The sequence below is a fragment of the Eschrichtius robustus genome, chromosome 1 (genome assembly GCF_028021215.1).
Source record: "Eschrichtius robustus isolate mEscRob2 chromosome 1, mEscRob2.pri, whole genome shotgun sequence".
Lineage (NCBI taxonomy): Eukaryota > Metazoa > Chordata > Mammalia > Artiodactyla > Eschrichtiidae > Eschrichtius > Eschrichtius robustus.
The window spans coordinates 76,924,030-76,940,164 of NC_090824.1; the positions used below are offsets into that span (position 1 = coordinate 76,924,030).

The 16,135-nt window shown below is 37.3% G+C and overlaps 1 protein-coding gene across 3 annotated transcripts in view; it reads left to right on the forward strand.

Moving 5' to 3' along the window:
- The window catches only part of SLC12A6 (solute carrier family 12 member 6), an 87,552-nt gene that overhangs the window by 55,849 nt on the left and 15,568 nt on the right, over positions 1 to 16,135 (forward strand). For all 3 annotated transcript variants that reach the window (XM_068548629.1, XM_068548636.1, XM_068548644.1), the window contains 10 exons: positions 4,794 to 4,888; positions 5,909 to 6,040; positions 6,810 to 6,956; positions 8,335 to 8,389; positions 8,875 to 9,005; positions 9,992 to 10,233; positions 12,237 to 12,451; positions 13,398 to 13,556; positions 13,734 to 13,832; positions 14,099 to 14,156. In XM_068548629.1, coding sequence (XP_068404730.1) covers positions 4,794 to 4,888; positions 5,909 to 6,040; positions 6,810 to 6,956; positions 8,335 to 8,389; positions 8,875 to 9,005; positions 9,992 to 10,233; positions 12,237 to 12,451; positions 13,398 to 13,556; positions 13,734 to 13,832; positions 14,099 to 14,156 — 1,333 coding nt within the window. The remainder of the gene's footprint in view (positions 1 to 4,793; positions 4,889 to 5,908; positions 6,041 to 6,809; positions 6,957 to 8,334; positions 8,390 to 8,874; positions 9,006 to 9,991; positions 10,234 to 12,236; positions 12,452 to 13,397; positions 13,557 to 13,733; positions 13,833 to 14,098; positions 14,157 to 16,135) is intronic.

The window sequence follows — 16,135 nt, forward strand, 5'->3', positions numbered from 1 at the left end:
AAAACCGAAGAGAAATAAAAAGATGGTAGAGTTCAGTCTGAATATATCAATTGCTAAGGTTGATAGACTTGACTATTAAAAAGACAGATTGTCAGATTTTTAAAAACACAGCTACTTGCTGTTTACAAGAGATCCACCTAAATCATAAGGACCCAGGAAAAATGGAAAGTTGAGAGACAGAAAAGGACATTTAACCAAAAGACAGCTGGTATAGTTATCATTATCTTTTTCCTTCTATTGTCTTAGGATTTATTCTCCTTTCTAGCCTCTTAAAATAGGTACATAGCTCATAAAATTTTTATTCTTTTTACTTTGCTAATGTAAAATTTTAAAGCAATGACTTTCCTTTGAAGTGCTGCTTTTGTTGCATCATACAAGTTTCAATAGGTAGTGTTTTCATTGTTATTCAATTTTTAAGTATTTTAATCTTTGATCCTTGAATTGTTAAGCAGTGTGTGGGGTTTTTTTAAATTTCTAAATTCACAACGTTTTTAAATTTATCTTTTTATAATTAAATTCCAACTCGTTGTTATACACCAACATCATGGCTTATATTATACCTGTTTGAAATTTGTTCAGTCTTTAAGATCTAGTACATGATAACTTTCCATATGCAAATTTTCCATGTATGTTTGATTAAAATGTATAGTCTCTAATTTTGCATGCAGAATGCTATCTCCATTAAGGCCAAGGTTATTCACTGTGTTATTCAGATTTCTTTACCTTTGCTATTTTGTCTGCTTCATCTATCAATTATTGAAAAAAGTATGCTAAAAATCTCCCTGTGTGATGGTAGGTTTATTAATTTCTTGGTATAATTCTGTCCCTTTTGCCTCAAATATTTTGAGGCATGGATGGATTGGTGGGTGGATGAATGGATGGATGGGTGGATATGGTAGGCAGCCTTTTTTTTTCGGCTGCACCTCGGCTTGCAGGATCTCAGTTCCCCAACCAGGGATTGAACCCAGGCCACACCAGTGAAAGCGCCAAATCCTAACCACTAGACTGCCAGGGAACTCCCTAGGCAGCCTTTTAGACTGACAATGTTGATCCTTTCTTCCTGGTATTCATGCCCTGTGTAATCCTCTCTCCTTTGAGTGAGGGCTGGACTTTATGACTCCTTCTAATTATTAGAATATGGCAAAAGTGATGTCACTTTCAAAATGAGATTACAAAAAGACTGTGACATCTGTCTTGTACTCCCTCTCTGGTTCTTTGATGGCTTGCTTTGAGGGAATCCAGCTGCCATGCTCTAAGCTGCCCTATGGAAAGTCCCATGTGGCAAGGAACTGAGAAAGGCCCTTGACCAACAGCCTGAAAAAACTGATTCCTGCCAACTACGTAAGTAAGGTTGGACGAGGATCTTCCCCAGGCCTTCCAATGAGACCACAGCCGTGACAGGAGACTGAAGCAGAGGGCCCAGCTAAGCCATGCGCATATTCCTAGCTCCCACTAACTGAGATGATAAGTATGTGCTGTTTAAGCCACTAAATTTAAGAGTAATTTGTTACACAGAAAGAGATAACTAAAAACAATAGATGTATGTTTAAAATTTATATACTTGGTGAATTAAGTCTTCTGTTAATATGGTTATCCTCTCATCCCTAGTAAAGTTTTTCTCAAAGAAAAATTTATCTGCTAATAATAAAACTGTGTCAGCTTTATTTTGGTTAGTATTTGCCTGCTATATCTCTTTCCTTTACTTTCAGCCTTTGTGTGTGCATATTATGTTTCTTGTAAACACTATATGCCTGGATTTTGTTGTTTAATCCAGTGTGTCAATCTTCATGTTTTAACTTGTAAGTCTTGTCTGTTTGCCTTATTACAATTATTAGTATTATTGATATATTTGAACTATTCTGTCACCCTAAGTTGTTTGCAGTTTTTTCCACTTTTTGTTTCTTTTTTAATCCCTTACTTAAGAAAAAATGATGTCTATACCCCTGTCCCCCCCAATAAAGGAAATGACATTAACACACTCTCACATCACTCTCTCCCCGGCCCCAGCCCCCATGGTGGTGTTGTTATCTAGAATAGGTCGGTGGCAAAAGGAGGGACTACTCAATAAATGGATTCGGAAGAGCCGTCCATTTGCTAACTACATGATCTGACTTCTTCCTATCTCTCCAACCACTCTGTCCTTTCCTAGCTCTGTTTCAGCCATGTTATCTATTCTGTTTTATGAATCCATTAAGATTGTTTCTGCTTTAGAATCTTTTAAAATTGCTGTCCCTCTGCCTGAAAGGCAGGTTTTTCCTGACCATCCTGTGCCAAGGGTATGCTACAGCCCGCCAGCTCGTACCAGCTCATGAGAGCCAATTGCGTGCATCTCTTCCCAAAACCACGTTCAGTGACTTCACATTAGTAGTTTGAAATTAGCATGTGTAAGTATTTGCACCACAGAAATTGGCAAATACTATAAATCAGTATATATGTTTTTTAATTCTGGAGAGCCTGCTTACCAGCACCCTAAAGATCTTACCGAAAGTTGTCTGTCCTTCCCATCCCCAGTCATAATCTATCCCAGTACATGTTTTATTTTCTTCGTGGAACTTATCACTTTTTTTAAAGTTATTTTCTGTCTTCTGTGACTTCAGTACAGTCTTTATGAAAGTACAGTCTTTAACTACCTTGTCTACTGTTTTGGTGCCCAACATATGAGAACTTAATACTTATTGAATTAATTGAATAAATGAATTACTCAAAAGTGGTGATAATTTTTAGCTGTGTCATTCTCTTTAGAATTTTCTGAAAGCATTAGAGAGGAAAATAATTGCATTTCTTTTTATGACTTTTTATTATGGGAATTTCCAGAGGTATAGAAAAGTAAATAGAATAGCATAAACCTCCGTGAACCCACCACCCAGCTTCAGCAATGTTGCAGATCTGTTTTCAAGCCCCCACCAAATTTTTTCCCAGAATATTTTAAAGAAAATTCCAGACATCATGTGATTTTACTTACCCATTTTAAAAAAAATAACCAGTCCATATTCATATTCCTCTGTTTCCTGACGTTTGGTTTGAGTCAGGATTCTAACAAGTTTCACACCTTGCAATTGATTTGGTATGTCATCTTAAGTCTCTTAATTTATGAGTTCGCCTGTTTTAGTTCATGCCATTTATTTGTTGACAAGATCAGATTATTTGTCATGTGGAATCTTCCACATTCTGAATTTGATGACTGCATCTTTGTGGTGATGTTTAGTATGTTCCTCCTTTTTTTTCTGTGAACTGGTAGTTACATTTAGAGGCTTGGTTAGATTCAGCTTCCATTCTTTGGGTAAGAGTACATCATAAGTTGCACAGTGTATTTTTCATTGTATTACATTAGAAGATTGTGTTGTCCCACTTTTAGTGATGTTAAGATTGATCAGTGAGTTCCAGGTTGATCAGTGGGTTCCAGATTGATTAGTGGGTTATGCCTCAGCTTTTCACCTAATGGTTTTAGCAACCATTGATGATCACTGCTCATAACCATTATTTTATTAGGGGTTGAAAATTGGTGACTTTTTTCTGAATATATCATTCCATCTGCATTTATTCGCCAGAATGTTTCTATAATGAAGAAAATTTCTTTAACTGGTTACCGTGAAATACAGTTGGTACAGGAAAGACAGGATAATTGCTTAATTCTTTACATTTATTATTTTTCAGACTTCGATGTTGTTTCCATAGCAACTCTGCGAAGGGGACTAGTTTTTTACATACCATTTTGGATATTTCAAGTACTTGCATTTCAATTCATTGCATTATATATTTTTAATATTCACATTATCGCATTTTTAGCCAGTGGGAACCCCTTCAGATTGGCTCTTCTGTCCTTTGACATGACTCAGTTATTTTGATAGCTTGTTGGCTATTTCCCAAGCTCATCTTACATATTTAAGGTTATAGGACTTTAAATTAATTTCTTTAATTTTTGTGTTGACCTCTGTTTCTTCAATATTTAAAATCTTAGGGTTTTGGGGGTTTTTTTTTTTGGACCGCGCCGTGCGGCATTCGGGATTTTAGTTCCCTGACCAGGAATCGAGCCCATGCCCCGTACAGTGGAAGCGTGGAATCTTAACCAGTGTACCACCAGGGAGGTCTCTAAAATCTTAGTTTTTAATGACATTTACACAATTTTTAAAATTTTCTCTCTTTCTCTCCTGCCAGACAATTAGGACTGTGTAACTTTTATACAATAAAGAACCAAAGTTAAGAAAGCATTCAAACAACAGAAACTCTACTGTTTTAGAGAACTCAGTCTCGCTCTCTTTTTTTTTTTTTCCTCATAGCGGGTTCACCAAATTCTTGTGAGGTGCCTCTTTTAACATAAAAAGATAGGTGGCAAATGTTTGTACAAAAATGTCATTTATAAAAGGTCAGATAGCCCTGAAGGCAGAGGGCTTTTATTGCCATTATCCACAGCAACAGTGTGGAAAGTAGCCCTTGTCTAGCACAGTGTTGCACACTGAGCAGGTACTCAGTGACTATTTTTTTTTCTTCCTAGATTTGGGTGACATTAAGAGTCGGGTCTCTATAGGCTAGGATCTTAAACGAATAGTGTTTCCAGAGGTCTTCATATTGTTAAGAAAAGGAATGACCCACGTTTACTTCTTAGAAATTTGCTTTTGCTCCTGTTCAAGAGGGAGTCACATTCTCCAAGCAATGCTGATTGAGTTCTGCCACTCTCAGATGAAAATCTGAATATGAAAATGGGTTCTGTTATTACAGGGGGAACATGCAGTTATTTGGTGCTGATGCTTCTTCAGTACCAATGAGAAACTAACTTGGTTTACTTTTTTTTCCAGATGATGGACATAAGAAAGCTCGAAATGCTTATCTTAACAATTCCAATTATGAAGAAGGAGATGAATATTTTGATAAAAATTTGGCACTCTTTGAGGTAATATTTGGGAGAAAACTAGGGCAGAGATTTCAAGAACAGAAATTTCAAGATCGCTGTTTTCCACCCCATTTAGTTTTAAAACAGTACAGGTTGGATAATTTAATAACTAACTGTTAAAATACAATACTTACTATAGCTTGTCATTGTAGTTGATTTAATCTATGTAATCTAATTATTGCTAATTAATGAATAGCCATTGCGTCAAATTTCTATGAAATAAAGAGGAATGTTGACATCACAGGCATGTGGAGAACCTTGCTGTCTAATTTAACTAGGATTTAAATCTCTGTGTTGTAATAATCTACTAAGTACAAAATTTTTCAACTCTGTGTTTGGGATGAATGTCGTTTACCTTAGAACTACTAACCAAAAATCAGGGTAGGAAGCAGGCTGCTGGATTAAGAGGACCTGAATGTCTCATCCGACTAAGGTAGCATGGACTCTGATGGGATCTGTGTCCTGGCTGTTGAAAGGAGCCCGGTTTAGTCCAGCACTGCATTGTCTTACTTTGGACAATGATTCAAGTGCCACTTTCCTCAGTGTTCCTATTTTTTAAATGATATTTTCTCTTTAACTGCCTTCAAGAAAAGGTCTGAGGTGAATATTTGGTTCAGTCACAAAAGTTTTTCCTTGACCTGTCCATGCTTGGTGCTATAAGTAATAGCTATAAATGTTAGTAGACTGTTAGTAGTACTGTAGTTAAAGATTATGTTATCAGTGTTCTTTATGAGGTTACAGCTGTCTGTAGGGGCCAGTGTGGTTTTGTGTTTTCTGTAAAGTTAAGCTATTAGATAGAATCATAAAGCTTTTCATTTAAGAATTTTATAAGAATGTGTGTAGCCCTGATTACATATTATAATATGGGGGGAGAATAGATCTCATTGATAAATTTTCTTAAAATGTTTACCTGTGAAATTTTTTCTTATTTACTTTGCAGTTTTCTGGTAGAGGGATCACTTTGATGCTTATTCCCAGTGTTCTTCACTATTTCTTTCTTTCTTATTTCTGACTCTATAGGAAGAAATGGACACCAGACCAAAGGTGTCTTCTCTCCTCAGCCGCTTGGCCAATTACACTAACCTGACGCAAGGAGCAAAGGAACATGAAGAGGCAGAGAACATCACTGAAGGGAAAAAGAAGCCCACCAAGGTGAGGCCTTGGAATAACAAGGACAAATAAAAAGAGCCCCGTTTACAAGAAAGGAGGAAATGTCCAGGGCATCACTCCATGCTCAAGAACTATTGAACGCTTGGTATATGCCAGGCACGTGACGGAGTGAGCTGTGTAATTAGTAGCTGGGAGGCATTCCGGGGAGAGGGAATAGCACTTCAAAAGAAAAGTGTCCACACCCATCTACTGATGCCATCTTTCTGTTGTGAAGCTGTTGGGTTTTTCAAAGACCAAATATCAGTTTTTCTCAACATGAAAATATGGAAGAATATTACAAGTAAGCTTTCTGGTTGTTCAGGAGTAAAACGACCCTCAGATGTTTTTATCAACTATGTTTACCAACTACTATGAAAGATTTATGCCAAATTCTGAAGGAATTCCATCAAATCATTATCCTTTTTTTTTTTTTTTTTTAAAGAAATAGCTATTGGCCTTGAAGAACAGAAAATTTTAAATTGTTGGGGATGCACTTAAAAGTTTATTTGTGGTCAGATGCTTATGTAAAAATATGTGGAGAGCTATGTAAAGTTAAAATGTATATCTCTAGGAATAATAAAAAGTATGGTGATGGACATTTGTTAAGATGGAGATTTTATCTGTGCCTACTTAAAGATACTGCTTAAACATATCATCTCTGCTTTGCAATTAAAATGATAGGGTACAAGTTTTTATATAAAAGTAAAGGGATGAATCATCTTTTCTAGATGACTACATGATTTTTTTCTTTTGTCAATATCTTTCTTTCCAGACCCCCCAAATGGGTACTTTCATGGGTGTTTACCTCCCATGTCTACAAAATATTTTTGGAGTGATCCTGTTTCTACGCCTTACATGGGTGGTGGGCACAGCTGGAGTTCTGCAGGCCTTTGCAATTGTCCTTATCTGCTGCTGCTGTGTAAGTCCTGAGTTGGCCCCTGAAGATCACCTGGAACATTGCAAGAGCTCAACAGTATCATGCTTAACCTATTTGGGCATAAAAGAAAGAATATGTACTGGGGAAAGACTCATGATCTCAACAAGGGAGATTATTTTGATACTAAAGTCTAAAGGATTTTCAGTTATTTAGTGTCAGTTATTCACTGCTTATATCTGTAATATGATGTACTCAAAATTACAAGGAAAGACTTCTGTAGGAAGTAGAAGATACAGTCCCTGACTTCAAAAAATTCAGCATACAAACCATTTGAACTCGATAACACTAGTGTTGTGACAGAAAATATGTTAGAAAATGTGATGTGCTACTCCAGTGTGGTACCAATAAACAAAGCTGGTTGTTGTTTGGGGGTAAGAGGTATTCGTTTTGTTTTGCAGTCTCATCCGTTATCCCTTCCCCAGAAATTGGGGTGTTCTTTCCAGTTCTTCTCTCCGTTATACTGAGAACGTTCTGATCTTCCTTTAATTTAAACTCCTCTTCTCTGTGTATCCCAGCCACATCTCTCAATTTTATTGTAAGTTGATAGATAATTATAAAAATTTTTATTTTATTATTAAGCTGTCTACAGACCTCTTTTATTACTATCACCATTATACACTCCCTGTGCTCAGCTGAGTGCCATGTAAAGCAGGGTAAGCAGACATAGTCTATATCATTAATAACTTAATGGTACCACCATTTTTATTTTCCCGTTTCTTAGTCTTGAAACTTCAGGGCCGTATTTGGCTCCTTGATTGCCTCTCATATCTCATCAGCTATCAAGGCCAGTCAGGTCTCCCTCTGAAATCTCTTTTGTTCAACCCTGTCTTTATATTCCCACTTCTACCACTGCAGTCCTTACCTCTCACTGAACTACCACAATAGCCTACTAACAAGTCACTCTGCCTCCATCTACTTCCTATCTTCAGTCCATTCTGTACTCTGCTGCTATCAGGTAATGTTTTTAAAATACAGTTCTCGTGAGCTCAGAAGTCTTCAGTGGTTCCTCTTACTGAATATTATTCTTGTTATTGTAGCCAGTCTTTAGTCAGTTTCCAATCTGTTTACCAAGTTTTTAACTAGGAGACCAGGGTGAGATCAGTGGTTCTTAATAGCACCTAACCTACTGATTACGATGTAGGAGCGTTTTAACAGAGTACTAAAGATACCAGTAGTGTGACTAGTGTAGCGTGTTGAAGCACATCTCGTTTGCATACCATTTGGTATGACAGGCAACTCCCTCCATAAAAGTAGGTAGAATTAAATATTGGCTAAGTGCTCTGAGGTCCACAGATGGGAAGGTCGGACAGAAATGTCGTCTTTATACAGTAACAGTCTTCTTCTTTTTCTTTCTTTACAGACAATGTTGACTGCTATCTCCATGAGTGCCATTGCCACTAATGGAGTGGTGCCAGGTCAGTGGCTAAGGCTGGATTTCAGAGATTGTCATTGATTACTGCATGTTTCTGCTATAAAGCCAGAGGTGCAAACTTCCAAGGAACAGAATACTATTTAGTTAGTGGCCACAGGCACTAACACTATTTGACTTCAGAATACCTTCTTTTAAAAATCTCTGTATGTTTTAAGCTGGAATCCGTAATTTCTACTGCATTCTTAGCTTCTTTTAGTTAGAATATATATTTTATTCAGCTATCTCATGCCTGTAGTAAATATCCTCTGATATTTTTCTAAGTAATACTGACAAATTGTGCTGATTTATGTGGAACATTAGATGTGCAGTATGTAGGTTTCATCTTTTACTCCCTACCAGGAAATCTACTTTTTATCATATTCAGGGTTTTCAAAAAGCCTGAAACATTTATCCTTTGTTACGACTTGTTTACATTCCTGTTACTTACATACTTCTTTTATCCTGTTCACCTTCTGTTTTGCCTTTTAGCTGGGGGCTCATACTTTATGATTTCCCGAGCACTGGGCCCAGAGTTTGGTGGGGCTGTTGGCCTCTGCTTTTATCTTGGTACCACATTTGCAGCAGCCATGTATATCCTTGGTGCCATTGAAATTTTTCTGGTGAGTAATGACTTAATTGTGGTCTAAAGTATAGAAAAGATATAGATTTGGATTTATTTTGCCGTTGGATATCAAAGCTTCTGCGAAATCAGCTATCGGAATCAATCAAGTGATTGACTGCTAACCTGTTATTGACCTCCTACTGTGAATGTGAGTCAGAAAGGTTGAGGGTATCTTTTGCCTGCCTACTCCTTCCCCTCCACCCAATCACCAGCACCCTGCCACCTCAACCAAAAAGTTAAAGTCTCAGAGGCAAGACTTGGGCTAGTGGGGGAAAAATAGAAGAAAGTTTATCTCTTTTGATGTCTTTATCCCAATGAAACAAAATGTTTTTCATTTATTTATTCACTAGGATATATTTCCTGCTATTTAAAGTAATGATAGCAGAAGTAGGACTCAAGATAATCATTACAATTATTTTGTATAATAAATTATTAACACATTTCTTGTTTTTCCTTTTGGGAGTGTAAGTATTCAGAATGGCACATAGACTTTATTTTATTTATTTTTAAATTTTTGGCTGTGTTGGGTCTTTGTTGCAGTGTGCGGGCTTCTCATTGTGGTGGCTTCTCTTGTTGCGGAGCACAGGCTCTAGGCACGTGGGCTTCAGTAGTTGTGGCACGTGAACTCAGTAGTTGTGGCTCGTGGGCTGTAGAGCGCATGCTCAGTAGTTGTGGCGCACAGGCTAAGTTGCTCTGCGGCATTTGGGATCTTCCCGGACCAGGGCTTGAACTCATGTCCCCTGCGTTAGCAGGCAGATTCTTAACCACTGCACCACCAGGGAAGCCCTGGCATGTAGACTTTAAAAAAAATCCATGATGTCCCATTTCTGTAGACATTTTAGAGCGAAATAGGAATTAGGCTATGTCTCCAGTCATTTTCTGTCTCAGTTTTGCTTTCCTTCGTGAAAGCAAATGCAAACTACAACAGCCCTTTTATTTGATTATTTTGAAATGACCTTATTTTCTACTTCTTTTGCCTAACAGGTATATATTGTCCCCCGAGCTGCCATCTTTCATAGTGACGATGCACTCAAGGAGTCAGCAGCCATGCTAAATAACATGCGTGTCTATGGCACAGCCTTCTTGGTCCTCATGGTATTGGTGGTATTCATCGGTGTACGCTATGTGAACAAGTTTGCCTCACTCTTTCTGGCCTGTGTCATTGTGTCCATCTTGGCCATCTATGCTGGAGCCATCAAGTCTTCTTTTGCCCCTCCACACTTCCCGTACGTGTCTCTCTGACTAGCCATCATTATTTGGTAGTCATTAACAGTATCTGGTGACGTGATCATTTCAAGTAAGAATTTCACAGTTTCTCTGAGATTTCCCTCTTGGATAAGCCCAGTTAGCATCTGTGCGGGAAGCCTCCCAGCAAACTGTGTTGTGTTGATCCTCCTCCTTGTGTCCCAAGTACACAGCTGGCAGCCGTGGCCGTCATTTGGATATAGATAGTGGGTTTTTCAAAACCTCCTGATAATGATTATGCATATTTGAACTATTCATGAAGGCCTTTTCAAACAGCATAGTTTTGCCAGCAACCTTTATAAAGTATTTAAAGGTTAGATTCCTTTTATTGATGAAGAATCAAGAGATCAAGGAAACCTAGATTCCTACCTAAATATTTATAATTAAATTTTTTGTGCTGCTGTTAGTACAGTAATGGACTTTCTAGTCATAAAATAAAGGGAAATAAATGTCATATCTTTTGCATATATATCTTTCTATATATATATTATATTACATACTGTAAGTAGTACAGGTATCTTAAGGTATATTTTTTGAAGTAGAAATGGATTTGTACAGATACGTGACTCACAGGCTCACCTGTTTTCCATTTGACGAGTGGCATAGGGACTAGACGGCCCTGAGTGTTGTTTGTCACCTTATTACAGTGACTGTCTTTGAAGAGTCATCCTGATCACTCAGGGATCAAACTCATCAGTCTTATGTTGATTTAACCTGATTACAGAAAAATAGATTTTTCAAGATGAAAAAACAGGTCCATAGAGGTTAAATGACCTGCCCCAAAGTTAATAATTGGCAGAGCAAGAAAATGGACCCTGTGATTTCCTGATTCCCAGTTCAGTGTTTCTTCTGCTATGCTAAATGACGTCAGTAATAGATTCCATCATAAATTTTCAGTCTGCTTGTCTAGGGGCTGCCAGGCAACTGAAGACCCACTTGAGTCATAAAAGTACTGAAGGCTACATTCTGCCTATATCTTAACTTGGGAAATTCCATTTTGCCTCAAGTTCTCCTTTGATGCTTTTTCTCTTTTTTGGTGGGCGAGAGTTCATGATGTGTGGTAGTTTCGTTAAAATATTTCAGCAGAACAAGCCAAAAAACCTAGAGGAATGCATGAAACAGTACTGGGAAATGTTGAGAGTTGTTGAAGCTGAGTAGTGGGTAAATGGCTTATTGCATATGTATGCTATCATTTTGCAGATTTGAAAAGTTGCTTTTTTCCTCCGGAGAGGTATTTTAACTGTGGGTGTATTATTCCTTTATTCATATTTATATCTCTGGGTTAATGAAAAAAAATAAAATCAGCAGTTTGTATTTGTATTATCCTTAACTACCCTCACCCCTACTGGGTCTAGGCTTAAGTTCAAAAACAGTTTTTTATTAGGCCATAGAGGGATGGCCTAATTCTAGCCAAGCTGTCTCCCTTGAAACAGTAGCCAGAAGCTCTGACCTTTACCATAACATTTTCAAGGGAGTTGTTATGAACATAAGGCTTTTTCTTAGGCCAGAAAGAAAGGGGTGGATTTTTGTGTGTGTGTGTGTGTGTATGGAAGAGGAACAAATGGACTCTAAGATTCTTTTAAGACCTAACAATTGGTTAATAACCTAAAAATTCTGGAAGATGACTCAGCACAGCGTCTTCAGACAGTTCTATTTGAATTCTATCACTACTACCTACCACCTGTATGACCTCGGGCAGACTCCTTTTTCTCCCTAAACTTCAGTCCCTAAACAATGTAGAAATACTAGTACATATTTTGTGAGATCGCTGTAAGGATTACACTGGCAGAAAATGTAAGACACCATTCACAGAGCTAGTCAATATTAGTTCTTTAACCATCTATGACAGTAAAAACTCTTAGAGATGAGATTTTTTTTTTTTTTCCTGAGCAAACCTATATACTAACCTGTTTCTAACCTATTTTCTTTTTTAAAATATTTTTTTCCCCTTGCTTCATCTTTCTCCCTGTTTGTTTTCATTTAGGGTCTGCATGCTGGGCAACCGCACCCTTTCATCAAGACACATTGATATTTGCTCGAAGACCAAGGAAATTAACAACATGACAGTACCGTCAAAGTTATGGGGCTTCTTCTGTAATTCAAGTCAGTTTTTCAATGCCACCTGTGACGAATACTTTGTTCACAATAATGTCACTTCAATCCAGGGCATCCCTGGATTGGCTAGCGGTGTCATTACAGGTGAGTTGGGAGGTTTGGGGACACAGTTTTAAAATTTTTCTCTGAGGAGGGCTTTGCCATCTTGTTGAGCCTTTATTTTTATTTTTTGGTCATGCCACGCGGCTTGTGGGATCTTGGGCGTCGAACCCACACCCCCTGCGTTGGAAGCGCAGAGTCTTAACCACTGGACCTCCAGGGAAGCCCCCAGACTTTGCCATCTTAGACTCTTCTATTGTCCATCAATACTGCCACAGTGCCACTTCCCTTCTTAAGTTCAGCACACAGCTCTTAATTCAACATCTTTCTGCTTTTCTGTTAGTGATTTTATCCTTTCTCACGACTCCCTTGCAGTGTTGTCTGCTAAAATTACTGCTCTTGAATGCAGAGCTGAGCAAATGACTTTTTAACTTAAGATAATAAAGTATTCTCTGTGTTATTATAAAATTGCCAATGTTTTTCCCACAGTGGCAGCTAGAATTATTTTAATGTCATCACATCCACATGTGTGTTTTCCTAACTCATCTAAATTTTTGAAATTCTCCGTAAGTGACTTCTATTTTAACTGTTTGGTCCACAAATTTCTTTGCATGTAAGCAAGTTTACACTAAGGTGTTCAAAATAGCATTGATGCCTAATTTTTTTTAAAAAAATAGGTTTTGTAAGGCATTCAGCTTTAGTTCGCTTAACTTTTACTAATTTGCATTGGTAAACTTAACTGCATTTGTATGTACCAAAGTATTTTGTCAAATTACATTTGAACCAGATGAGAAAAGGCATTAGGTTTTTATTTATGTGTGCTTTGTTATATGATATGTATGTGCATATATCTGTGCTCATGTAGAAGCAAACATACCCTTAAAAGCTATATAAATGATGAATCTGACTTTGAATGTTGTTGGCTAGAACATTATCTAATTATGTCCTTTCCATAGTGCTGCTGCTTATATACCCTTTTTTCCCACTGCAGAGAATCTTTGGAGTAATTATATACCAAAGGGAGAGATTATTGAAAAGCCCTCAGCCAAATCTTCTGATGTCTTAGGCAGCTTAAACCATGAGTATGTCCTTGTTGACATTACCACCTCTTTCACTCTTCTGGTGGGGATCTTCTTTCCCTCTGTCACAGGTAAGCACATGGGCTGTTGCCTATTTTACAAACAATCAGACCCAGGGACTGATTTTTCTTAGACAAAACTATATTCTCAGTATTCCCAGATTTGCCTGTAGTCTTTGATAGCAATGTGAATATCAAAAGTGTCCAGGAACTGAAGAAGTTAACTTGTTCTTTTTTCCTTTTCTAAAGGTATCATGGCTGGATCAAACAGATCTGGAGATCTGAAAGATGCTCAAAAGTCTATTCCCATTGGCACTATCCTCGCCATCCTGACTACCTCCTTTGTCTGTATCCTTCTGATGGATCCAGTCTGAGTCTTAGTCATAGGAACAGCCATAGAACAAGGGTGATCAGTATTTCTATCCTGGTAATAAAGATATCTGCTTTTTACCACCTCACTTCACATCAGATAATCTACCCACCTCATCTCTAAAACTCAAGAAATAATTGATAAGTGAATTTAGCCACTCATTTTACTGATAGAAGAAGTTTCCTGAGTGTTTGTGTTCATCTTAGAAGGTGAACGTCAGTTTCCTTGACTCTCAATATCATAGATTTAAGCAATGTTGTCCTTTTTGGTGCATGTATTGAAGGCGTTGTTCTCAGAGACAAGTGAGTAGTTGATTTCTTTGTAACAATCGTGTGTCTATCTTCCATTATGTCTGATCATCCCATACAGCCCCGAGACAGTTATAAACTCAAAACCCACCTGAGATATATATCACAACTAACAATTAGAAAATACATGTATATAGGTCCCCAAAAGGGAGCTGTATAATAAGGGCCAGTATGTTGTTGTATAAGATGCAGTGGATATAGGACTTCATAAAGCAGTGAATTTGTCTGAATAATGAGGACTTTTCTGTACAGTAAAGAGAGCTGTTGGAAAACAGTAAAGGAGGACAAATAATAAAAAATAAAAATTTAAAACTCAATTGTTTCTAGCATCTCCTCTATGAGACATAAGTGTGTCTGATTGGCATTCTAAATAAAATCTTGAAACTTACTTTCTTCATTTCCTTCATGAAGGCTGCTGAGTGTTTTTCCTTTCATCTGTGAATACAAAAAAAAAAAATGTTTTGCAAGAGATTTCTAGAAAACTCTTCCTCCAAAACCTGCTATATCTCTTCCCTTTTTCCCCATCTTGAGGAGTTAATAACCTTACCATTCATCCCTTTCTCAAAACAGAAACCTAGGTATCATCCTAGACTTCTTCCATCAATTCCCTCATCCAGTTGGTTTCTAAGCCCTATAAATTTCATCCTTCATCTTAATAGATCTCATTCTTTCCACTATTTTTATCCCCATCACTCTGTACAGGCCTTCAGGATCTTTTGCCTAGATTATTGTAATACTCTCCCTTTCAGTTTTATTACCTTCTAATCTTTCTTCTACACTGTCACCAGAATGATTTTTCTAAAACACAAAATTTGATCATAGAACCTTCCTGCTCAGAGCCTGCCAAAGCCCCTTAAAGCCCATTACTTTGGTCTTGCCCTCTCTACCTCTTTCTGATCTCATCTCCCACCGTTCCCTCAAAAACTGCCTAAGCTCCAGCCATAACACAGAGTTAAATATTGTTGTTTCAACTCTCCATCCAGCCACATATTTGTGGGTGCAATGTTATTTGCTTAGAATGGGTTACTCCCACCTGGCAGACTTATATTCATCCTCTAAGACTAGACTAAGTGTCCTTTATCCTGTGAAGCTTTCCCAGACTCACACAACAGATAACTGCTCCTCCCTTTGTTCAGCCACTCTACTGAACATATTGTATTATTGCACTTAAAATACGGTATTGCAGCTACTTGATTTCATATTTCTGTCCCCTATACTAGATTGAATTCTTTGAGGATAAGAACTCTAATAGATGCTGTATAAATATTGTTAACAAAAATAAATAAGTAACACAGTTTATTATTTCTATATGATTGTGATTGAAAATGGGTTTATAGAGCTTTGGTAAATTATAATATAAAAATTATAGAAAGTGTAAATTAGAATACCACTTCAGAAAACTGTTGGACATTATCTCCTGAAGTTGAACATATGCATACCTGATGAACCAGCAATTCCACTGCTAGGTATATCCAAGACAAATGCGTACATGTGTGCATTAAGAAGTGTGCACAAGGATTCTTTCAGTGGAATTGTTCTTAAGAGGCAAAATCTGGAAATAGTCCAAATGTCCATCAGCAGTAGAATGAATAAATTATGTATTCATGTGATAGAAAACTATACAGCAGCGAAAATTAATGAACCACAGCTATGTACCAAAAGAAAAAAAAGGAAAAATTTCACACTGTTGAATCAAAGAAACCAAACACAAAACATATATACTGTTTCTTTTTTTTTTTTTTTTCATTTATTTAAAGTTTAAAAACAGGTAAAACTATATAGCCTTAAAAATTAGGAGAGTGGGGAGGGAGAAAGAGCTGGTGAGTGGGCATAAGAGAGGATTTTGGGTGCTGGCAGTGTGTTCTGTTTCTTGACTGGATGTTTACGTGGATGTTTGCTTTGTGAACATTTATTGAAATATGCATTTAGTTTTTGCACATTTCTTTTGTGTGTGTGATACGTTGTAAAAAATC